The 24750-nt window shown below is 39.0% G+C and overlaps 1 protein-coding gene across 1 annotated transcript in view; it reads right to left on the bottom strand.

Moving 5' to 3' along the window:
• Positions 1-24750, bottom strand: part of LOC104998882 (zona pellucida sperm-binding protein 3 receptor-like) — an 84620-nt gene that overhangs the window by 15798 nt on the left and 44072 nt on the right. Inside the window, exons 9-12 of the mRNA XM_010854267.1 lie at positions 19981-20163; positions 16079-16276; positions 12915-13097; positions 6-60 (exon numbers count right to left, since the gene is read on the bottom strand). Of these exons, the coding sequence (XP_010852569.1) occupies positions 6-60; positions 12915-13097; positions 16079-16276; positions 19981-20163 (619 nt within the window). The remainder of the gene's footprint in view (positions 1-5; positions 61-12914; positions 13098-16078; positions 16277-19980; positions 20164-24750) is intronic.

The raw sequence follows: 24750 nt of genomic DNA, 5'->3' as shown, positions 1-24750 counted from the left end.
CATACTTTTCCTTATCCACGGACAGCTTTCCATTTTCTACCTTGGGTTTCAAACACGTAACTGTAAGGGAAACATATTTTTGAGCACACTGTTTCTCAATAAAAGGCAATATAACAGCATTTAACAATCAGAATGATGAGAAAGTCTGTTCATAAGTTACACTCAGGTCTTTCAAGTTGTTCTATATTATCTTTCATTTTCATAATACAATAGTATTATAATAGCAATAATACAAATTACAGTAGTAATAATTAACATTTGTTGAGCAAGTCCTTTTGTCAGTCATGTGCTAAATCCTTTACATGCCTTATCTCATTTAATTCCCACTACAACTCTGATCAGATACTACAAAGAAACTGTAAAATAATTTCCTCAGTGTCACATCCTTTTAGGCAGCAGAAACTTTGCTCTTAGTTGCTACACCCGCTGCCAGCCTTGATCTACATATGGTCTTAGGTATGTACTTTTCATTGTTCAGGCCTCATAATCTTCCTGAGCTAAATGAAATTGTTAGAAAAATCATGAAAATACCATGGACATAATGGATGGTATTCTACAGAAAGCATTCACAGTAAATCTCAGTTTGCCTGCCTTGGGCCTTCTCTGAAGCTGGAGAACTATAATTGGAATTGAAGAGGGGGCAGTTACTGCCCTCAGGGCAACCCTAAACTATGGGAGACAGAAAGCAGTGGATAAACACCTCAGTTTCCCACCCTTCAGACAGACAATTTTAAAAGGCATTCCTTATACTTAGCTGTCTCAAAGAACTGAGCACCTACTGTTTACGATACTTATCTTTTCCTTTTTTCCCTGTCTCCATGTCATCCTGCACGCCTGCTCCCCAAGATTCTAGTTCCCATTTTTGGAGCCGAGCGCATCCAAAATGAACCACTGGTACTCCAGTCATTTTGTCAAGCTTGGCTTTCAGAGTAACCCAAACTATGGTACCCAATAATCTCTATCGTGTTGGTGTGAAGAATCTTTCACAATGATGACATTTCGTTTCTTAACCTGATTAGAGACAGATCTTTATAGCCCTAGGTACTCATTTCTTTTGCTTTCTGGCATTTAAACTATCAGATGAATCAGCAAGGCTGAGTTAGAGCAAGAAAGTCACTAGACATCAAAGCCTCCCCTAAGTTAATTCCTCAACATGGGAGCTTCCATTGTTACATAGGTTTATAAATGCTTCTTGCCCTCTTGACTTATAAATACAGAGCTTTGTAGGATGGTGTCTCTCTTTACTGGAACATCGGGCACAGTGCTTACACAGTATATATGCAGGAAAAATGAGAAAATGAGACTTTGAGGGGGATTTTATCAACTCTGCTATTTTCTCTTGCAAGAAAACTTTTCTTCTAAGACTTTTTGTTTGTTTATGTTTTCCAACTGATAAACTTTGTTCTATAGCTCCTTGCATGGCACTAGTGATAGGTATAGTATCTGCAACCACTTTTGCACAATATTTCTTAAAAGAACAACCCCAAAGTCACCTGGTATTAAGTACTATGATCATTTGTGGAACCAAGTGGGACCATTTGAGAAATCTGTAGAATACTTGTGAAAAGCTCTCTCACTATTCTTAACTTTTTTACATGCTGGCATTTCAGGCTTCCGTGTGCCATCTTCTTGGCATACACTTTTTCCATCAGGAGAAACAGGATAATAGCCTCCATCACATGTATATGAAATATGGTCCTCATTGGTATACTCACTCCTAACAGGAAAACCTCTCTTTTCACTTGTGATTCTAACAGTCTCCATCCCTTGTGTTGAGCAGTATACCTCTGATAAATAAAAAATGATGCTCATGTCTAAGAAAATCATCAGGGAGACATGCAAACCTGTCTCAGGAACTGATAAAATAGACAAGAGGTCAGCATGGAAATGGATGCATATTTGAATAGCACCATTAGCAAATTCAAAAATTTCAAATTTGCACCCCAAAATTGCAAAATACACTTTTCAAGTACATGCTAAACATTTGCAAAAAATTACTTCATGCTTTGCAATAAAAGAAGTCTCAATAAATTTAAAGGACTGAGATCATATAGACTACTATTTTAAAACTTTAACATTATCTACTATTTATGAACATTTATACTTATGCCAAAGCAGTTTCACTCTTGCATGTGTATCCGGCATACATCTGTGCACCCAAAGACATACAAGAATACTAAAAGCAGAATTATTCTTAACAACTCTAAACTGGAAACAACCCAAATGCCCATCAAGAAGAGAATGAATAACTCAGTTATATATATGTTACAAGGGAGTAATAAACAGGTATACAAAGAAACATACCAGAGCTTCAATCCAGAATATGAATATCACAAACATAATGTGATCAAAAGAAGCAAAGTACAAACACCAAACCATTCTGTTTATATAAAGCTCTAAAATATATGTTGTAAGTCAGCCGAACATTTACCTTTGGATAGGAAAGTGACTGACGACTGGCTAACGCCATGGGGATACCTCTCAGTGGTTACATGGGTTATGTTTGCTGTGCTCTGTTCTGTGTGTTACTCTTCAACAAAAATGTTGAAAACTTAGGTGCTAAAGGAAGCCTGTATAAAATTTTAATTTTCAACATTTTTTCATGAACAATAATAAATTCTTAATTCATCTTTTTGTGATCTTCCTTGGGGTTACCACATCCAGAATGATTGGAACTGCCTATTAACATATACCTCTTGGCAAGTCTTTATTGACTTATATATACCTCTCTATCTATTCTCAAGGATGAAGAAATAAATATTTTCAGAGTTTTATATCAGCTTTAGAGGTAATACACAGGATGAAATTTAGTCATTGCCTGAGGTCAGGGTTTTTTCTTCTTTTGTTGTAAAATTGAAGAGAAAGAATACTTTAGAACCTTTATTTGGATGTCTGCTTCTGATCAAGATGGAATAACAAGGATAGGATTCACTCTCAGCCTGGAACAATTTAAAAAGGGCAAAGGGGGAAAAGACAAACTAAGTGAAATAATGTTTTTTGACATAAAGTATCAAGCAGTAAGAAGACATTGGTCCCTAGTAGTGAGGAAGCAAATGAGAAAAGCTCTTCGATGGTCACAGCCTGAGAGTTTTCAGGCTTCAGCACAGAGAGGGGAGAACCAAGGCAAAAACTCCACCTCTCCCTGAAGGTTATTAAGAAGTTAATGAAATAGAGATGGAAGTCCAGAGAGGTCAGTGTTCACAGGGCAGAGTGACAAAGAGAAAATGTCTGGTCAGAGACAGAGCATTGCAGATCTTCAAAGGATCCCCTTCAAGTTTTCAGCTACATGTTAAGTTTCAGCTGCATGTAAGCAAATAACCAACAAAGAACCCCAAAGAGCAGAGAAAACAATATCTATATTCACTCAGGCCTGAATATAGCTCATTTTACCACCAGATAGACTGGAAAGCCTCATATTTTGTGGGGAATTGATAAAATAATCAGAATAATATTGTCTCTGCAGGGGGCTTCTCTGATCCCTCTAGACAAAGCTAAAAAGCAAGACTGAAGATAATCAGCTTCCAAATAATTTAACTGCATCCCAGACTAAATTCAAAGATATTTTCAACAAATTCAAAAATACCCAGCACCAAAACATCACATTCAAAATGTCTGGTATTCAACTTTAAAACTACTATAAATACAAAGAGGCAAAGAAAATATAACACATAATGAAGAGAAAACTCAATCAATCAATAGAAACAAACCCTAAAGTGACATGTGATATAGTTAGAAAATAAAGATACTAAAATGGTTATTATAACTATATTTCATATATTTAAGTATATAGATGAGAGATTGAGCATGATAAGTGGAGACATTAAAAATATTTTAAGACCACCTCTGTACAACCCAGCAATCCCACTGCTGGGCATACACACCGAGGAAACCAGAATTGAAAGAGACACGTGTACCCCAATGTTCATCGCAGCACTGTTTATAATAGCCAGGACATGGAAGCAACCTAGATGTCCATCAGCAGATGAATGGATAAGAAGGCTGTGGTACATATACACAATGGAGTATTACTCAACTATTAAAAAGAATACATTTGAATCAGTTCTAATGAGATGGATGAAACTGGAGCCAATTATACAGAGTGAAGTAAGCCAGAAGGAAAAACACCAATACAGTATACTAACACATATATATGGAATTTAGAAAGATGGTAATGACAACCCTGTATGCGAGACAGCAAAAGAGACACAGATGTATAGAACAGTCTTTTGGACTCTGTGAGAGAGGGAGGCAGGGGATGATTTGGGAGAATGGCACTAAAACATGTATAATATCATATAAGAAATGAATCGCCAGTCCAGGTTCGATGTAGGATACAGGAATCTTGGGGCTGGTGCACTGGGATGACCCAGAGGGATGGTATGAGGAGGGAGGTGGGAGGGGGGTTCAGGATGGGGAACACGTGTACACCCATGGAAGATGCATGTTGATGTATGGCAAAACCAATACAATATTGTAAAGTAAAAAAAATAAGTAAATAAAATAAATATTTTAAAAGACCAACTTAAACTTATAAAAATAAAAACTTGTAGTTGAGAGGTCTCACTTAACAGATGAGTGTTTAAAAGTAAAAAAAAAAAAAAAAATTTAGTCAGATTTACATTATATTAGACATACCAAAGGAAAAGATTAAGAAATTTGAACACATAACAATTATAAAAGATGAAATACCAAACATCAAAAGACTGGGGAAAAAAGAATCAGAGCTACAATCAATTGTGAAGCAATTTCAGATGGTTTCATATATGCATAAGCAGAGATCCTGAAAGAAAGAAGGGAATAGAGGTGGAAAATATTTGAGTAAATAATGGTTATAATTTATCAAGTTTTGTGAAAATTATTAACCAAAATTAAATAAACTCAATAAACTGCAGTGACAATAAACAAAAAGAAAACTGAATGAAGATACAACATATCATAATCAAATTTCCTAAAATCAAAGATAAAAAAAATTTTTTTTAATCTTTCTAATTCCAGTGGTCATGTATGGATGAGAGAGTTGGACTGTGAAGAAAGCTGAGCGCTGAAGAATTTATTCTTTTGAACTGTGGTGTTGGAGAAGACTCTTGAGAGTCCCTTGGACTGCAAGGAGGTCCAACCAGTCCATCCTAAAGGAGACCAGTCCTGGGTGTTCATTGAAAGGACTGATGCTGAGCCTGAAACTCCAATACTTTGACCCCCTCATATGAAGAGTTGATTCATTGGAAAAGACTCTGATGTTGGGAGGGATTGGGGGCAGGAAGAGAAGGGGATGACAGAGGATGAGATGGCTGGATGGCATCACTGACTCGATGGACATTGGTCTGAGTGAACTCTGGGAGTTGGTGATGGACAGGGAGGCCTGGCATGCTGCAATTCATGGGGTCACAAAGAGTCAGACACGACTGAGTGGCTGAACTGAACTGAAAGAAAAAAGACACCCTAAATACAGAGGAGCAAAGAACAAGGCTGACAACAAACATCTTGTTGATAAAAAGTATTTTATGGTTTCACTTATATGCAAAACATAAAAACCAATCAAACTATATGAATAAAACAAACATGTGGATGCAGAGAACAGAGTAGTAGCTACCAGAGGAAAAGAGGTGGGGGGAGGGCAAAATTGGGAAAGAGATCAACTGTATGGTGATGAGTGTAAACTCGAATTCTGGTGGTGAGCATGCTGTAGTATATGCCAAATTTGAAATATACTATTGCATACATCAAACATAGAATGCTAAAAACCAATGATACTTCAACAAAAGTTAAAGAAAAAAAAAGATAATAGGGACTTCCCCAGTGATCCAGTGGTTAAGAATCTGCCTTTCAATGCAGAGGACTCAGGTTCAATCCCTGTTTGGGGAACTAATATCCCACGTGCAATGGGGCAAGTAAGCTCCCCCCACACACCCCACAACTACTGAGCCTGCACACTTGGGAGCCCACATGCAATATCAGAGAGAAACCTGACCACCACAACAAAAAGATCCCACATGCCACAGCGAAGGTCCCACTTGCTGCAACTAAGACCTGATACAGCCAAATAAATAAGTATTTTTTTAAAGAAGACAATAGAAGCAATATTTTTAAAGTAGCAAAAGAAAAAAAACAATCTAGAATTCTCTACTCAGAAAAAATATCTTCCAAATACAAAGGCAAACTAAATTTTTTTTCAAACGTTTAAACCTAAAAGAATTCATTACCAGCATGTCTAAATTATAGGAAATATTGGTGGAAGTAATTCAAGCAAGAGGAAGATGATACCAGATAGAAATCTGTATCTACACAAAGGATGAAGAGCATCAGAAATGGTAAATATGTAAATAAGTAGAAAGATTTTCCCTTGATGTGTCCTTCAGTAAGGAAATAGCTGAACATCTATGGGATATTTATACCATGGAATACTATTCAGCAATAAAAGGGAATAAATTATTGATGTACATAATCACATCTATCAATTTGAAAATAATTGTGCTGAATGAAAAAAGCCTTATAAAAAAGCATATTATTTCATCTGTATAAAATTCTAGAAAATGTGAGCCAATCTATGAACCAATGTGAGCCAATGTGAGCAGAGCAATGAATTTCTGGGGACAGTGAGGGAAGGGCTTGAGGAAGAAGCATGAGAAAACTTTTCAGACAGATTGATGTGTTCATTATCTTGATTGTACTGATAATTTCAAAAGTGCATACATATGTCAAATTGATAGACTTACATATTCTACATGTATGTATTTTATTGCATGTCAATAAAAAAATAAAGCTGTAAAAAAATACCTAATTTGAAATGTTCTAAAAAGCTGACATAAGGGAAATGTAATAAACATATATTTATTTTGTTTTACTTTAATTGAAATGTATTTGATTTACAATGTTATGTTAGTTTCAGGTGTATAATGTAGTCAGTTATACATACACACACAGACACAAATGTACATATATTAATATGCATCAAATAAATATACTTTTTAAAGCTGTAGTAATTTTCTCCCAGATAACACTTTTCCACACTAGATTTCTTTTTAAATAATTTAGAATAAAATACTCTAGCTCTCCAATTGCAAATAAATCTAGAATTATCTCTGTATCTGTCAAACTTCTTTATTTTTCAAAATAAGCCTTAAAATGTCATAGTAATACCTGACATTTATATCAGGTTATAATTTACCCATAAATATCACCAATTACAAATATATGGATATAGCACATTTGTGACAACTTGGATATACAACTTTTCATTTTATGATTTATAGACGGTAAAAAGTTTTTTGTTTTTAACATAGCAGTCATTGAAACTTTAAACCTAACTTAGAAAACAGGTTGATTTTTAAGCATCTGTGAGCCTCTATTTATATATGAGAAACTAATATATTAGCTGTTTTTTCTATTCATTATGGTAGATTCCTCCAAAGATGCTATTTATTCACCCTCCTATTCTTCTTTAAATATGCTTTTAATTTTGTTTTTTTATTAATAAAATATTCCCTATGTTCCCAATAGAATCATAGTCATATTATGAATATCATTCTTTTCAAGTGTATTTAGTTAATTCCTGATTTTGAATATTGATTTCTCAATAGGTTGATCTAAACCAGGACTGCTCATTATTTGTCTCTACATAATATGTTAAAATCTAACTGTATGGAATCTATGTAGTCTGGGTCTCCATGATGTCACTTACACAATGACAGAATTCTTGTAGTCTGAATGGAGTAATTTTCCTCATTTCCCAACATTCCCATCTAAGACCAGAAGAGCATCCACCGATCCCTCACCTCCTTGCTCACTTTTCCCAAAGGAAAAGGAGGTGGAGGAAGAGACAATGGGAGTGTCTCATCTATGAAAAAGTCTCTACATTTCTGGTCAAGGCTTTCTTCCTTCTATGGCAGGACCTAACTCCTGAGTCTATGTTCCCTAGACCAGGTAAGGAGGCCCAGATCTTGCCTAAAGGGGAATTACAATAGAAGTTGTAGTGTCCCCCAGATACTATAACACTGTCAGCAGGAACTTCATGACTTGAGCTTGAACTTTGCCTCCACTTAGCTCTTGGATTTTGCTTTTCTCCCCTACTGAATATGATGCCAAAGACACACATGGATTGAAGAGAGGATACATGTCTGTCATGTAGCCCCTTCACGGAACACAGCCTTGTTCTCTTGGTGAAAAGATTTGCCTAACTCAATGAAATGATAAGCCATGCCGTGTGGGGCCACCCAAAATGGGCATCTAGTGAAGAGTTCTGACAAAAAGTGGACTACTGGAGAAGGAAGTGACAATCCACTCCAGTATTCTTGCCATGAGAACTCCGGGAACAGTATGAAAAAGCAAAAAGATATGACACCAGAAGATAAGCCTTCTAGGGCAAAAGCTTTTCAGTATGTTACTAGGGAGGAGTGAAGGGCAGTTACTAATAGCTCTAGAAAGAATGAAGTCGCTGGTCCAAGGCAGAAATGACACTCCATTGTGGATGTGTCTGGTGATGAAAGTAAAGTCCAATGCCATAAAGGACCTATTGCATAGGAACCTGGAATGTTAGGTCCATGAATCCAGGTAAATTGGATGTGGTCAAACAGGAGATGGAAGAGTGAACATCGATATCTGAGGAATCAGTGAGCTAAAATGGATGGCAATGGGCGAATTTAATTCAGAAAGTGAAAGTCAATCAGTTGTGTCCAACTTTTCACGACCCCATGGACTATACAGTCCATGAAATTCTCCAGGCCAGAATACTGGCGTGGGTAGCCTTTCCCTTCTCCAGGGGATCTTCCAAACCCAGGGAGAGGACCCAGGTCTCCCGCATTGCAAGCAGATTCTTTACCAGCTGATCCACAAGGGAAGACCTTAATTCAGATGACTATTCTATCTGCTACTGTGGGCAAGAATCTTTTAGAAGAAATGGAGTGGCCCTCATAGTCAAACAAAAGAGTATGAAATGCAGGACCTGGGTGCAATCTCAAAAGCAACAGAATGATCTCAGTTTGTTTCCAAGGCAAACCATTCAGTTTCACAGTAATCCAAATCTATGCCCCAATCACTAATGCTGAAGAAGCTGAAGCTGACTGGTTCTATGAAGACCTACAACACTTTCTAGAACTAACATCAAAAAACCCGTGGCAGATTTATGTTGATGTATGGTAAAACCAATACAATATTGTAAAGTAATTAGCCTCTAATTAAAATAAGTAAATTTAAATTTTAAAAAAAATGTTCTTTTCTTCATAGAATGCAAAAAGAGGAAGTCCAGAGATACCTGGAATAACAGGTGAGTTTGGCCTTGGAGTACAGAATGAAGCAGGGGAAAGGCTAACAAGTTTGGTCAAGAGAACACACTGGTCATAGCAAACAGCTTTTCCAGCAACCCAAAAGATGACTCTGCACATGGACATCACCTTATGGTCAATACCGAAATCAGATTGATTATATTCTTTGCACCCAAAGATGGAGAATCTCTATACAGACAGAAAAAACAAGACCTGGAGCTGACTGTGGTTCAGAGCATGAGCGCCTTGTTGTAAAATTCAGGCTTAAACTGAAGAAAGTAGGGGAAACCACTAAGTCATTCAGGTACGACCTAAATCAAACCCCTTATGATTACACAGTAAAGGTGATGAATAGATCCAAGGGGTTAGATCTGGTAGAGAGAATGCCCCCAAAAAATTTAGAAAGATGGTAACGATAACCCTGTATACAAGACAGCAAAAGAGACACTGACGTATAGAACAGTCTTATGGACTCTGTGGGAGAGGGAGAGGGTGGGAAGATTTGGGAGAATGGCATTGAAACATGTAAAATATCATGTATGAAACGAGATGCCAGTCCAGGTTCAATGCACGATACTGGATGCTTGGGGCTGGTGCACTGGGACGACCCAGAGGGATGGTATGGGGAGGGAGGAGGGAGGAGGGTTCAGGATGGGGAACACATGTATACCTGTGGCGGATTCATTTTGATATTTGGCAAAACTAGTACAATTATGTAAAGTTTAAAAATAAAATAAAATTAAAAAAAAAGGAAAGGAAAAAAAATTAAAAAAAAAAAAAAAACTACACACAGAGGTTCATAACATTGTACAGGAGGCAGTGACCAAAACCATCCCAAAGAAAAATAAATGCAAAAAGGCAAAGTGGTTATCTGAGGAGGCCTTACAAACATCTGAGGGAAGAAGTGAAGTAAAATGCAAGGGAGAAAGTGAAAGACATACCCAACTGAATGCAGAGTTCCAGAGAAGAGCAAGGAGAGATAAGAAAGCTTTCTGAAATGAACAATGCAAAGAAATCAAGGAAAGCAATAGAATGGGAAAGACGAGAGATCTCGTCAAGAAAATTGGAGATACCAAGAGAACATATGCAAGGATGGGTGTAATAAAGGACAAGAATGGTAAGGACCTAACAAAAGCAGAAGAGATTAAGAAGAGATGGCAAAAAAACACAGAAGAACTATACAAAAATGGTCTTAACAACCCTGATAACCATGATGGCATGGTCACTCATCTAGAGTCAGATATACTGGAGTGTGAAGTCAAGTGGGCCTTAGGTCTTAAGAAGCATTACTATGAACAAGGCTAGGTGCATGTGATGGAATCCCAACTGAGCTATTTAACATCCTAAAGATGATGCTGTTAAAGTGCTGCACTCAATATGCCAGCAAATTTGAAAAACTCAGCAGTGGCTATAGGACTGGAAAAGCTCAGTTTTCATTCTAATCCCAAAGAAGGGCAGTGCCAAAGAATGTTCAAACTACCGAACAACTGTGCTCATTTCACATGCCAGCAAGGTTATGCTCAAAATCCTTCAAGCTAGGCTTCAGAAGTATGTGAACTGGGAACCTCCAGATGTGCTGGCTGGGTTTTGAAAAGGCAAGAGGAACCAGAAATCAAATTGACAGAATTCAGTACATCATAGAGAAAGCAAGGGAGTTCCAGAAAAACATCTACTTCTGCATCATAGTCTATGTGAAAGCCTTTGAGTGTGTGGGTCACAACAAACTGCGGAAAATTCTTAAAAAGATGGGAATATCTAACCACCTCACCTGTCTCCTGAGAATCCTGTATGTGAGTCAAGAAGCAACAGTTACAACCAGACAAGGAACAATGGAATGGTTGAAAATTGGGAAAGGAGAATGACAAGGCTGTATATTGTCACCCTGTTTATTTAACTTATATGCAGAGTACATAATACAAAATATTAGGCTAAATGAATCACAAGCTGGAATCAAAACAACCTCAGATATGCAGATGATACCACTCTAATGGCAGAAAGTAAAGAGGAACTAAAGAGCCTCTTGATGATGGTGAAAGAAGAGAGTGAAAAAGCTGACTTTAAACTCAACATTCAAATAACTAAGATCACAGCATCTGGTCCCATCACTTCATGGGCAAATAGATGGGGAAACAATGGAGACAGTGACAGACTTTATTTTCTTGGGCTCCAAAATCACTGTGGTCAGGGACTGCAGCCATGAAATTAAAAGATGCCTGCTGCTTGGAAGAAAAGCTATCACAAACCTAGACAGCATATTAAAAACCAGAGACATTGCTTTGCCAACAAAGGTCCACATAGTCAAAGCTATGGTTTTTCCAGTAGTCATATATGGGTGTGAGAGTTGGTCCATAGAGAAGGCTGTTTGCTCCTTCTATTAAAATTTTGCTGCTTTCGAATTGTGGTGCTAGAGAAGACTCGAGAGTCCCTGGGACTGCAAGGAAACCAAATGAGTCAATCCTAAAGGATCAACCCTGAATATTCATTGGAAGGGCTGTGGCTGAAGCTGAAGCTCCAATACTTTGGCCACCTATGTTAAGAGCTGGTTCATTAGAAAAGACCATGACACTAGGAAAGACTGAAGGCAAAAGGAGAATTGGGTGGCAGAGGATGAGATGGTTAGATAGCATCACTGACTGCATTTGAGCAAATTCCCAGAGATAGTAGAGGACAGAAGACCCTGGCATGCGGCAGTCCATGGGTTGCAAGTCAATGGACATGACTTAGCAATGGAACAACAACAACACGTCTGTCAATTTGCATACTTATCAAATTTTTTCACTACATATGTAAAATGTAACCTAATTCCTTGTAATGGCAGAAGGGATTGAATAAACCACAATGTAGCAGTGGCTTCCACCCCTAACTAACTCAGCTTGTGCTGGTAACTTACTCATTTCTTTTCCCATCATTAAAACGGAATTTTAAAATTTTAAAAAGAGGTAGTAACTACCTCTTAGGATCATGTGTGTGTGTCTAGTCAATCAGTTGTGTCTGACTCTGAAATCCTTTGGACTGTACCCACCAGGCTTCCCTGTCCTTGGGATTTTTTGCCATTTCCTCCTCCAATGATCTTCCTAACCCGAGACTGAATATGCAGTAAATATTAAGTAATTGAATTAATTGAAAGTTATATATTTAGAGCAGTTCTTGATATAAAGTGTTTTATGAATGTTAACAATAAGTATCCTTATATATGATGACCTATCTGTATGTATTTACAACTTCAAGGTATCAAGGCCAACATCAGCCCATAGAGCATCTATGTGCAAATTTTAAAAAGAAAAATCTTGAAGCAATTTTACCTTCATCTTTCAAAAAATTTTCAGGATATGTTTATTTCATGAGGATGAGACACTTCACTAGTGTCTACTGAAATATTTTTGTTAGGAATTAATAAATCTGCAATATCTATGATGTCACTTGTCAAAATCATGTTATAGGTACACAAAATCCTCAGACAGATAACATGAAGAAATTACTAGCAGAAAAAAATAATAAATTAAACCTTTCTCCTGACATGAGAAAATTAGAAAAAAAGTACTAATTTAATGTAAAATGACTCAGATTAAAGTGGGCTTGTGCCTGTGAGCATGCTACACCCATATTCCTGGATAACTTTAGATGCCAATTATGAAAATCCCTTTGGTGCATACTCACTGAGTTCACAAGTGGGAGGAGAAGGATGCCACTCGTCATCAACACCACAATGGATTAAATTGCTGCCATTGAGGATATAGCCTTTCTTGCAACTGAACAGAACAGAGTCGTTGAAATTATACATGGGTCCAAATCCAGAGAGAATGTTTCCATTTGGAACTTGAGGTGGATGACAGACAATATCTAAAGAAGCATAAAAAGAACATCTCAGTTATAAAAGAGAAATGGTGATAATGATGTGACTACTATTGACATATGGGTCTCCAGGAGACCTGATACAAGCCTACATCAAGAACACACAAAGAAAATTTTTTAAAGTTGTATGTATATCCTTTTAGTGGGCTTCCCAAGTGGCTCAGTGGTAAAGAAACCACCTGCCAATGAAGGAGACAGGGATTTAACCCCAGGGTCTGGAAGATCCCCTGGAGAAGGAAATAACAACCCATGCCAGTATTCTTGTTTGGGAAATCCCATGGACAGAGGAGTCTGGCAGGCTATGGACCAAAGGGTCGCAAAGGGTCAGAAACGACTTAGCAACTAAGAATGGATGATATCCTTCTAGTTTCTAGTTAACAATTTCTTAGTTCCAGATAATAGGTTGGTGGTTGCCAGAGGTGGGGATGCAGAGTGGACAAAAGGAATGAAGGGTCAAAAGGTACAAAGTTCCAGTTATAAATAAATCATGGGGATGTAGTGTACAGCATGGTGCCTGAAGTTAATACCTCTGTAATATATGTTTGAAAGTTGTTTGGAGAATGAACTTAAAACATTTCATCATAAGAAAAATTATTTTGTAACTTTGTATGGTGATAGATGTTCACTAAAGTTATTATGATCATTTCACTGTATTTATGTAAATATCAAATCACTGATGTACACCTGAAATTAGTATTATAAGTCAATTATATCTTAAAAAAAAAAAAAAAAAAAAAACCCTTAGCAATATCTAAAGCCTGAAATCCAAATTCCAAAGACCCCGAATCTTCCTCTTCTAATGGCCTACGCTCCTGGATGATTGTGGTGGTGGGTCAGTGGCCAAAAGTGTTGATGTGATGGTTGTGATGTAGAGGCAGCCAGGGCATCCCAGATCACAAGCACAGAATGAACCCCAACTCCCCCGACACCCCACAGCCGTCAGTCTTCCAGTCCTGTCAGTCCTGCTGCTGCTGCTGCTAAGTTGCTTCAGTCGTGTCCGACTCTGTGCGACCCCATAGATGGCAGCCCACCAGGCTCCCCCGTCCCTGGGATTCTCCAGGCAAGAACACTGGAGTGGGTTGCCATTTCCTTCTCCAATGCATGAAAGTGAAAAGTGAAAGTGAAGTTGCTCAGTCGTGTCCGACTTGTAGCGACCCCTTGGACTGCAGCCTACCAGGTTCCTCCGCCCACAGGATTTTCCAGGCAAGAGTACTGGAGTGGGGTGCCATTGCCTTCTCCTGCCACTTTTAATTCCTTCAGGATTTCTCAACTTCTCTTCAGGCCAACTGCCATTGCCTCAGCTGAAACCAGCCTTACTACTTGGCTGGATAGCTGCAGCAGATGTCTATGGGTTAAGTTCTGTCCCACTTCGAATTGTTGCTCACTCCACAGCCAGACTTCTCTTTCTAAAATGCAGCACATTTACTCCTCTGGTTAAAGCCTTTCAATGTCTGCCCTTCACATACATTCTTAACTCCTGAAGACACACACAGTCCTTCATAACCTAGCCCTGCAAACTTTCCAGCCTCAGGTCCTGTCAATTCCAGCTTTTGCAAGCTAGAAGAAGACACATGAGAGTCCCTTGGACCGCAAGGAGATCAAACCAGTCAATCCTGAAGGAAATCAACCCTGAATATTCACTGGAAGGACTGATGCTGAAGCTGAAGCTCCAATACTTTGGCCACCTGATGGGAAGAACCAACTCATTGGAAAAGACTCTGGTGCTGAGAAAGATTGAGGTTAAGAGAAGGGGATGACAAAGGATGAGATAGTTGGGTGGCATCACTGACTCAATGGACATGAGTTTGAGTAGACTCAGGGACATAGTGAAGAACAGGGAAGCCCCAAAAGCTATACTCTATGGGGTCCCAAAGAGTCACACATGACTTAGTGACTGAACAACAACAATGCTCTCTTGCCTCAGCATTGTACTGAATCAAAACAGTAAATGACACTGCATTTTTAACTGCTGTAAAAGATATGTATTAGACCAGGAAGCCGAGTCATTACTGAATCTGACATAACATCCCCTTTTGGCTTTTCCAGAGAAGAAGGTGAACATGATATCTCTGCTTGCCTTTTACTATTGACCTACAAATGTTGGAATGATTTTATTTTCATCCTATAGGCCTGCTGACATCACTAGTGTGGATCCACCGATATTTTCAGTTGCTTCAGAAGAAGCAGAATACTATATTTTTTATTTCTTTTTCACTAGGCAGCAACAAGGTATTCTGTGTGTGTGTGTGTGTGTGCGTGCGCATGTGCGCTAAGTGGTTTCAGTTGTGTGCCTTTATGACCCTATGGACCCACCTCATGAAATCCACCAGGCTCCTCTGTCCATGGGATTCTCCAGACAAGAACACTGAAGTGGGTTGTCATGCCCTCCTCCAGGGATCTTCCACTCCCTGTCATTGAACCCACATCTCTTATATCTCCTGCATTGGCAGATGGATTCTTTACCACTAGCACCTTCTGGGAAGCCCCAACAAGGGACCAGACTAGCCAAAAGGCTTTAATGAAAAGTAAGATATATCATTTCCAGGTCAAAAATTTTTCATTCCTTGTTCATTTTGCCTGCAAAACTGACCACTGAGGTTTTACACTGGAGTTGTTACAGATCTAAACAATCTGGATTACCACATAAATGACAGCTGCCCTTTATCACCAATTATAAAGGTGATACTCATATTTGATACCCAAGTTGATTTTTCATTTGATGCTGAATTCAAAGGGGCAGAGTATGAAGGACATGATTTTTCAGCTCTCCCAGTCTTCAGGATGACCTTTAAAATAGTTCCTCTACTAATTTTCAAAGATCCAATACATTAACTCTAGAAATATTTCAAAGCATACATTTTAAGAAATCAATTGTAACCAGTAAAGTACAAAATCCGAGCACATGCTCAACATTTTCAATGGAAAAGAAGATACCACAAATAAGAGTACATAAAACAAAATTTACTTACATTCACATCCTTTAGATGTTGTCCATGTGAAATTTTTCTGACAAGTCAAAGTCAGAGGTTCATCTAGAATAGGTCTGTAGCCAAATTTGCATTGATATTTCAACTCGGTCCCAACTTCAAATACTTCTTGATTGCTTAACATGTTGTCTCTTCCATCCCAGATAGCATGAGGAACGTCTGGTAACCCAGTACAACTATCTGATCATGAAAAAAGTGCAAGAATGAAAGAAAGCTGTTTTGGGGGTTGGCAGTCAGATGCAATGAACTCTGCACACCTTGTCTCCCCGTTGCCAGAACAAATGTAACTCATATTAGTTGAGAAAGAAACAGATGGCAAAGGCTAATTGGGAATTCCAGGAAGAGACATGGAAGGATCAATCTCTGATTATTGCCAAGCAGTCATTGCACACTCAAGACCACCCCCAAGAAAAAGTAATGCAAAGGGCAAAACGGTTGTCTGAGGAGGTCTTTAAAATAGCTGAAAAAAGAAGAGAAGCAAAAGGCAAAGGAGGAAAGGAAAGATATGCCCATTTGAATGCAGAGTTCCAAAGAATAGCAAGGAGAGATAAGAAAGCCTTCCTCAGTGATCAGTGCAAAGAAATAGAGGAACACAATAGAATGGGAAAGACTAGAGGTCTCTTCAAGAACATTAGAGATACCAAGGGAACACTTCATGCAAAGATGGGCACAGTAAAGGACAGAAATGGTATGGACCTAACAGAAGCAGAAGATATTACAAAGAATACACAGAAGAACTGTACAAAAAAGATTTTCATGACCCATATAACCCCAATGGTGTGATCACTCACCTAGAAGCAGACATCCTGGAATATTAAGTCAAGTGGGCCTTAAGAAACATCACTACAAAGCTAGTGGAGGTGATGGAATTCCAGCTGAGCTATTTCAAATCCTAAAAGATGATACTGTGAAAGTGATGCTCTCAATATGCCAGCAAATTTGGAAAACTCAGCAGTGGGCATAAGACTGGAAAAGGTCAGTTTTCATCCCAATTCCAAAGAAAGTGAAAGTGAAGTGAAAATCACTCAGTCAGGTCCAACTCTTTGGGACTCCATGGACTTTACAGTCCATGGAATTCTCTAGGCCAGATCACTGGAGTGGTAGCCTTTCCCTTCTCCTGGGGATCTTCCCAAAGCAGGGATAGAACCCAGGTCTGCCCCATTGCAGGCAGATTCTTTACCAGCTGAGCCACAAGGGAAGCCCAAGAATACTGGAGTGGGTATCTTATCCCGTCTCCAACAGATCTTCATGACTCAGGAATCAAACCAGTGTCTCCTGCATTACAGGTGGATTCTTTACCAACTGAGATATCAGGGAAGCCCCAATCACAAAGAAAGCCAATTCCAAAGAACGCTCAAACTATCACACAATTGCACTCATCTCACACGCTAGCAAAGTAAAGCTCAAAATTCTCCAAACCAGGCTTCAACAGTACATGAACCATGAACTTCCAGATAGTCAAGCTGGATTTAGAAAAGGCAGAGAAACCAGAGATCAAATAGCCAATATCCACTGGATCATTGAAAAAGCAAGTGAGTTCCAGAAATGCATCTACTTCTGCTTTATTGACTATGACAAAGCTTTTGCCTGTGTGGATCACAGGAAACTAAGGAAAATTTTTAAAGAGATGGGAAAATCAGACCACCTGACCTGCCTCCTGAGAAATCTGTATGCAGCTCAAGAAGCAACAGGCTGGTTCCAAACTGGGAAAGAAGTTCGTCAAGTCTGTATATTGCCACCCAGCTTATTTAACTTACATGCCAGTACATCATGCGAAATGCCGGGCTGAATGAAACACAAGCTGGACTCAAGATTGACAGGAGAAATATCAATAACCTCAGATATTCAGATGACACCACCCTTATGGCAGAAAATGAAGTTTAGTTCTCTTAAGCTTCTTGATGAAAGTGAAAGAGGAGAGTGAAAAAGTTGGCTTAAAACTCAACATTCAAACAATGAGGTCATGACATCTGGTCCTATCACTTCATGGCAAACAGACAGGGAAACAATGGACATAGTGAGAGACTTTATTTTCCTGGGCTCCAAAATCACTGCAGATGTTGACTGCAGCCATGAAATTAAAAGACACCTGCTCCTTGGAAGAAAGGCTATGACCAACCTAGACAGCATATTAAAAACCAGAGACATTACTTTGCAAACAAAGGTCTCTATAGTCAAAGCTATGGTTTTTCCAGTAGTCATGTATGGATGTGAAAGTTGGACTATAAAGAAAGCTGAGCACCAAAGAATTGATGCTTTTGATCTGCAGTGTTGGAGAAGACTCTTGAGAGTCCCTTGGACTGCGAGGAGAAACAACCAGAAATCAGTCCTGAGTATTCATGGCAGGTCTGATGCTGAAGCTGAAACTCCAATACTTTGGCCACCTGATGAGAAGAACTGACTCATTGGAAAAGACCCTGATGCTGGGAAAGATCGAAGGCAGGAGGAGAAGCAGACACAGAGGATGAGATGGTTGGATGGCATCACCAACTGGATGGACATGAGTTTGTGCAAGTTTCAAGAGTTGGTGACGGACAGGGAAGCCTAGCGTGCTGCAGCCCATGGGATCGACATGACGGAGTGACTGAACGGATTGACACTGACAATGCACACAGCAATCCAGAGGATATTATTGAGGTAACACACTGTGGTGCAGAAAAGGGCAATATCTAGGGTACTGGGTCAACCTCCAGGGACTTAGTTGCCCTTCCATGTCAAAGCACTTCAGCATGGGAAATATCAGAGACCATTGAGGATACACAGCACAAATTTGCTGCTAAATAAACCAAATGTTCCCCTGGTTCTCCTTGCCTAAAGTGGAATTACAATAGGAATTGTAGTGTTTCCCAGATACTATAACACTGTTACCAAAGAACTTCTGATTTGAGCTTAAACCTTGTTCCACATAATATTGGATTCTTTATTCCCTACTGGATATGTTGTCAAAGGTACATAGGGATTGAAAAAGGGATACAGGTCTGTCATATTGCATGTTTATCAAATTTCGTCACTACATATGTAAGTCATCACCTAACTTCTCATGATGGCAGAAGGGAATGAATAAATTACAATATAGCCATGGCTTCTATCACCAAACAACTATGTGAGCTTGTGCTAGTTACTTAATCACTCTGTTTTGTTATCATTAAAATGGGGAGGGAGGAGGGAGGAGGGTTCAGGATGAGGAACACATGTATACCTGTGGCGGATTCATTTTGATATTTGGCAAAACTAATACAATTATGTAAAGTTTAAAAATTAAATTAAATTAAATTTTAAAAATGTGATTTTTAAAAAAGTAATATCTACCTATTAGGATCATGGTAAATACTAAATGAATTAATTGATGTCATATACTTAGAACAATGCTTGATACAACATGCTTAATAATTCTTAGCAATAAGTATCATTAATCTTATGACTGATCTGTGTGTATTTACAACTTAAAGGTATCAAGGCCAACATTAGCCCATAGAGTATCTTTGTGCAAATTTTAAAATGGAATATCTTGAAGGAATTTTACCTCCATCTTTCAAAAAATTCTCAGAATATGTTTATTTTGTTAGGATGAGACAATTTACTAGTCTACTGAAATATTTTGTAAGGAATAAATAAATCTGCCATGTCTGTGATGTCACTTGGCTCAAAACTGTTTGATGTATATGTATAGAAAACCCTCAGATAACACAAAGAGATTACTAGCAGGAAAAGGAAAAAAGGAAAGGAAAAAACCTTTCTCCTGACATGAGAAAACTAGAGAAATGTACTAATTTAATGTAAAATGACTTGGGATTTAAGTGGGCTTGTGCCTGTGAGCATGCTACACCCATATTCCTGGATAACTTTAGATGCCAATTATGAAAATCCCTTTGGTGCATACTCACTGAGTTCACAAGTGGGAGGAGAAGGATGCCACTCGTCATCAGCACCACAATGGATTAACTTGTTGCCATTGAGGATATAGCCTTTCTTGCAGCTGAACAGAACAGAGTCTTTGTAGTGATAGATGGGTCCAAATCCAGACAGAATGATTCCATTTTGAACTTGTGGTCCATGACAGACTATATCTAACGAAGCATAAAAAGGACATCTGAGTTATAAAAGAAATGGTGATAATGATGTGACTACTATTGATATATGGGTCTCCGGGAGACCTGATACAAGCCTACATCAAGTAACTATAAAGAAAACATTTTAAAGCTTTATGTATATCCTTTTAGTGGATTTCCCAAGTGGCTCAGTGGTAAAGAAATTGCCTGCCAATAAAGGAGATGGGCATTCAACTCAGGGTCTGAAAAGTCCCCTGGAGAAGGAAATAACAACCCATTCCAGTATTTGTGCTTGGGAAATCCCATGGACAGAGGAGTCCGGTGGACTACAGACCACAAAGTCTCAACTAGTCAGATATGACTTAGCAACTAAGCATGCACAATACCCTTTTAGTTCCTAGGAACCTGAGTGAAGTGAGGTCTGGTCATGTTACTCGAGGTGGATAAAGTCCTATATATTTTTCATTAAAAAATTGAAAAGCAATTTCTTAGTTACAGATAGTAGCTTTGTGGTTGCCAGAGGTGGGAATGCAAAGTGGACAAATGAATGAAGTGGATCAAAAGGTACAAACTTTCAGTTATAAATAAATTACGGGGATATAATGTACAGCACAGTGTCTATAGTTAATACACTGTAATATATATATATTTGAAAGTTGCTTAGAGTACATGACTTTAAAGTTCTCATCATAGGAAAAATTATTTTGTAACTATGTATGGTGATATATGTTCACTAGGTTTATTACAATCATTTAACTATACTCACAAATATCAAATCAGTATAAGGTACACCTAAAATAATATTATATGTCAATAATATCACAAAACACCCTTCAGTTCAGTTCAGTTCAGTCGCTCAGTCGTTTCTGGCTTTTTACGACCCAGTGGACCACAGCACGCCAGGCCTCCCTGTCCATCACCAACTCCCGGAGTTTACCCAAACTCATACCCATTGAGTCAGTGATGCCATCCAACCATCTCATCCTCTGTAATCCCCTTCTCTTCCTGCCTTCAATCTTTCCCACATCAGGGTCTTTTCTGAATGAATCAGTTCTTCACATCAGGTGGCCAAAGTATTGGAGTTTCAGCTTCAGCATCAGTCCTTCCAATTAATATTCAGGACTGATTTCCTTTAGGATGGACTGGGTGGATCTCCTTGCAGTCCAAGGGATTCTCAAGAGTCTTCTACAACACCACAGTTCAAAAGCATCAATTCTTTGGTGCTCAGGTTTCTTTATAGTCCAACTTTCACATCCATACCTGACTACTGGAAAAACCATAGCTTTGACTAGACAGACCTTTGTTGGAAAAGTAATGTCTTTCCTTTTTAATATGCTATGTAGGTTAGTCATAAATTTTTCTTCCAAGGAGCAGGTGTCTTTTAATTTCATGGCTGCAGTCACCATCTGCTGTGATTTTGGAGCTCAAAAAAATAAACTCTGCCACTGTTTCCACTGTTTCCCCATCTATTTGTCATGAAGTGATGGGACCAGATGCCATAATCTTTGTTTTCTGAATGTTGAATTTTAAGCCAACTTTTTCACTTTCATCAGGAGGCTCTTAAGTTCTTCACTTTCTGCCATAAGGGTGATGTCATCTTCATATCTGAGGTTATTGATATTTCTCCCGTCAATCTTGATTCCAGCTTGTGCTTCATCCAGCCCAGCATTTCCCATGATGTACTCTGCATATAAATTAAATAAGCAGGGTGACAGTATACAGCCCTGAGGTACTCCTTTCTCAGTTTGAAACCAGTCTGTTGCTCCATGTCCAGTTCTAACTGTTGCTTCTTCTTTTTTTTTTAATTTTTTTAATTATTTTTTTTTTTTTACTTTACAATATTGTATTGGTTTTTTTTTTTTGCTTCTTGACCTGCATTTAGATTTCTCAAGAGGCAGGTCAGGTTGTCTGGTATTCCCAGCTCTTTAAGAATTTTCCACAGTTTGTTGTGGTCCATACAGTCAAAGGCTTTGGCATAGTCAATAAAACAGAAGTAGATGTTTTTCTGGAACTCTCTTGCTTTTTTTTGATGATCCAATGAATGCTGGCAGTTTGATCTCTGGTTCCTCTGCCTTTTCTAAATCCAGCTTGAACATTTAGAAGTTCACAGTTCACGTACTGTTGAAGCCTGGCTTAGAGAATTTTGAGCATTACTTTGCTAGCATGTGAGATGATTGTAGTTGTGTGCTAGTCTGAGAATTCTTGGGCATTACATTTCTTTGGGATTGGAATGAAAACTAACATTTTCCAGTCCTGTCACCACTGCTGTGTTTTCCAAATTTGCTGGCATATTGAGTGCAGCACTTTCACAGCATCATCTTTCAGGATTTGAAATAGCTCAACTGGAATTCCATCACCTCCACTAGCTTTGTTTGTAGTGATGCTTCCTAAGGCCCACTTGACTTCACATTCCAGGATGTCTGGCTCTAGGTGAGTGATCACACCACCAGGGTTATCTGGGTCATGAAGATCTCTTTTTCCTTCTGTGTATTCTTGCCACCTCTTCTTTATATCCTCTGCTTCTGTTAGATCCATACCATTTCTGTCCTTTATTGTGCCTATCTTTGTATGAAAATTTCCCTTGGGTATCTCTGATTTTCTTGAAGAGACCTCTAGTTTTTCCCATTCTATTGTGTTCTTCTATTTCTTTGCACTGATCACTGAGGAAGGCTTTCTTATCTCTCCTTGCTATTCTTTGGAACTCTGTATTCAAATGTGTATATCTTTTTCTTTTCTCCTTTGCCTTTCACTTCTCTTATTTTCTTCACTTTCCTTTCCTTTATCATTTGGGGCTTCCCTGGTGGCTCAGAGGTTAAAGCATCTGCCTGCAATGCAGGAGACCTGGGTTCAATTCCTGGGTCAGGAAGATCCCCTGGAGAAGGAAATGGCAACCCACTCCAGTATTCTTGCCTGGAGAATCCCATGGACAGAGGAGCTTGGTGGGCTACAGTCCATGGGGTCGCAAAGAGTCAGACACCACTGAGTGATTTCACTTTCCTTTCCTTTTCTCTTATTGTCATAGCTGTTTGTAAGGCCTCCTCAGACAACCATTTTGCCTTGTTGTGTTTCTTTTTCCTGAGGATGGTCTTGATCATTGCCTCCTGTACAAAATGATGAACCCCTGTCCATAGTTGTTCAAGCATTCTGTCTATCAGATCTAATCCCTTGAATCTATTTCTCACTTCCACTGTATAGTCTTTAGGGATTTGATTTAGGTCATACCTGAATGGTCTAGTGGTTTTCCCCACTTTCTTCATTTTAAGTCTGAATTTGGCAATAAGGAGTTCATGCTATAAGCTACAGTCATGCCTCCTGGGCTTGTTTCTGCTGACTGTATAGAGCTTCTCCATCTTTGGCTGCAAAGAATATAATCAGTCTGATTTTGGTATTGACCATCTGGTGATGTGCATGTGTGGAACCTTCTCTTGTGTTGTGGAAGAGGGTGTTTGCTATAACCAGTTCATTCTCTTGGCAAAACTCTGTTAGCCCTTGCCCTGCTTCATTCTGTACTCCAAGGCCAAATTTGCCCATTACTCCCGGTATTTCTTGACTTCCTACTTTTGCATTTCAATCCCCTCTAGTGAAAAGGACATCTTTTTGGGGTGTTAGTTCTAGAAGGTATTGTAGGTCTTCATAGAACTGTCAGGTAGTTAGAATAGGAAACAGGAGTCCAGAATGGCAGTGGCTAAAAGACAAGGAAGGGAAAAGCCCACGAAAATAGAACAAAGGAAGGTCAAAAGAAGGTCCAAGGACCAGAGTGAGGCCTTCGGGTAAACAAACAGCACTCCTGGCTAGCCCAATTTGCATAGGGCAGGCCCAGGGGGAGGGAAAAACATATAAAAAGAGGAGCCAGTGGGCTCTCTCTCTCTCTGTCTCTCTGTCTCCAGCACGCTGGTGCACTCCTCCACTCTTTTCTCTTCACGTCTTTGGGTTGGCATGCCCTCACGCTTTGAGGATGGATCCTGCTATCTTCTAAGTAAAATAGAGCTGTAACCCTGATTTGTCTAAGAGCTATAACACAGTCTGTTTGAGACCTGAGAGCTGTAACATGGTCTGTCCAAGACCTGAGAGCTGTGGCACGCCGAGGGCTTTAATGTCCATCACTCCAAAGCTTTGTTGTGACAAGACAGAACCAAGGAGCATACACTTGCCTGATAGAACCATTCAGCTTCAGCTTCTTCAGCATTACTGGTTGTGGCATAGGCTTGGATTACTGTGATACTTAATGGTTTGCCTTGGAAACGAACAGAGATCATTCTGTCATTTTTGAGATTGCACCCAAGTACTGCATTTTGGATTCTTTTGTTGACTGTGTTGGCTGCTCCATTTCTTTTAAGGGATTCTTGCCCACAGTAGTAGATATAATGGTCATCTGAGTTAAATTCCCCCATTCCAGCCCATTTGGGTTCGCTGATCCCTAAAATATCAATGTTCACTATTGCCCTCTGCTGCTGCTAAGTCACTTCAGTCGTGTCCAACTCTGTGAGACCCTATAGACAGCAGCCCACCAGGCTCCCCCATCCCTGGGATTCTCCAGGCAAGAACACTAGAGTGGGTTGCCATTTCCTTCTCCAGTGCATGAAAGTGAAAAGTGAAAGTGAAGTC

The sequence above is a fragment of the Bison bison genome, unplaced genomic scaffold, assembly GCF_000754665.1.
Source record: "Bison bison bison isolate TAMUID 2011002044 unplaced genomic scaffold, Bison_UMD1.0 scf7180017864338, whole genome shotgun sequence".
In the NCBI taxonomy this organism is placed as follows: domain Eukaryota; kingdom Metazoa; phylum Chordata; class Mammalia; order Artiodactyla; family Bovidae; genus Bison; species Bison bison.
The sequence above is the reverse complement of the archived record's forward strand: the minus strand, read 5'-3'. Positions and strand labels throughout refer to the sequence as shown.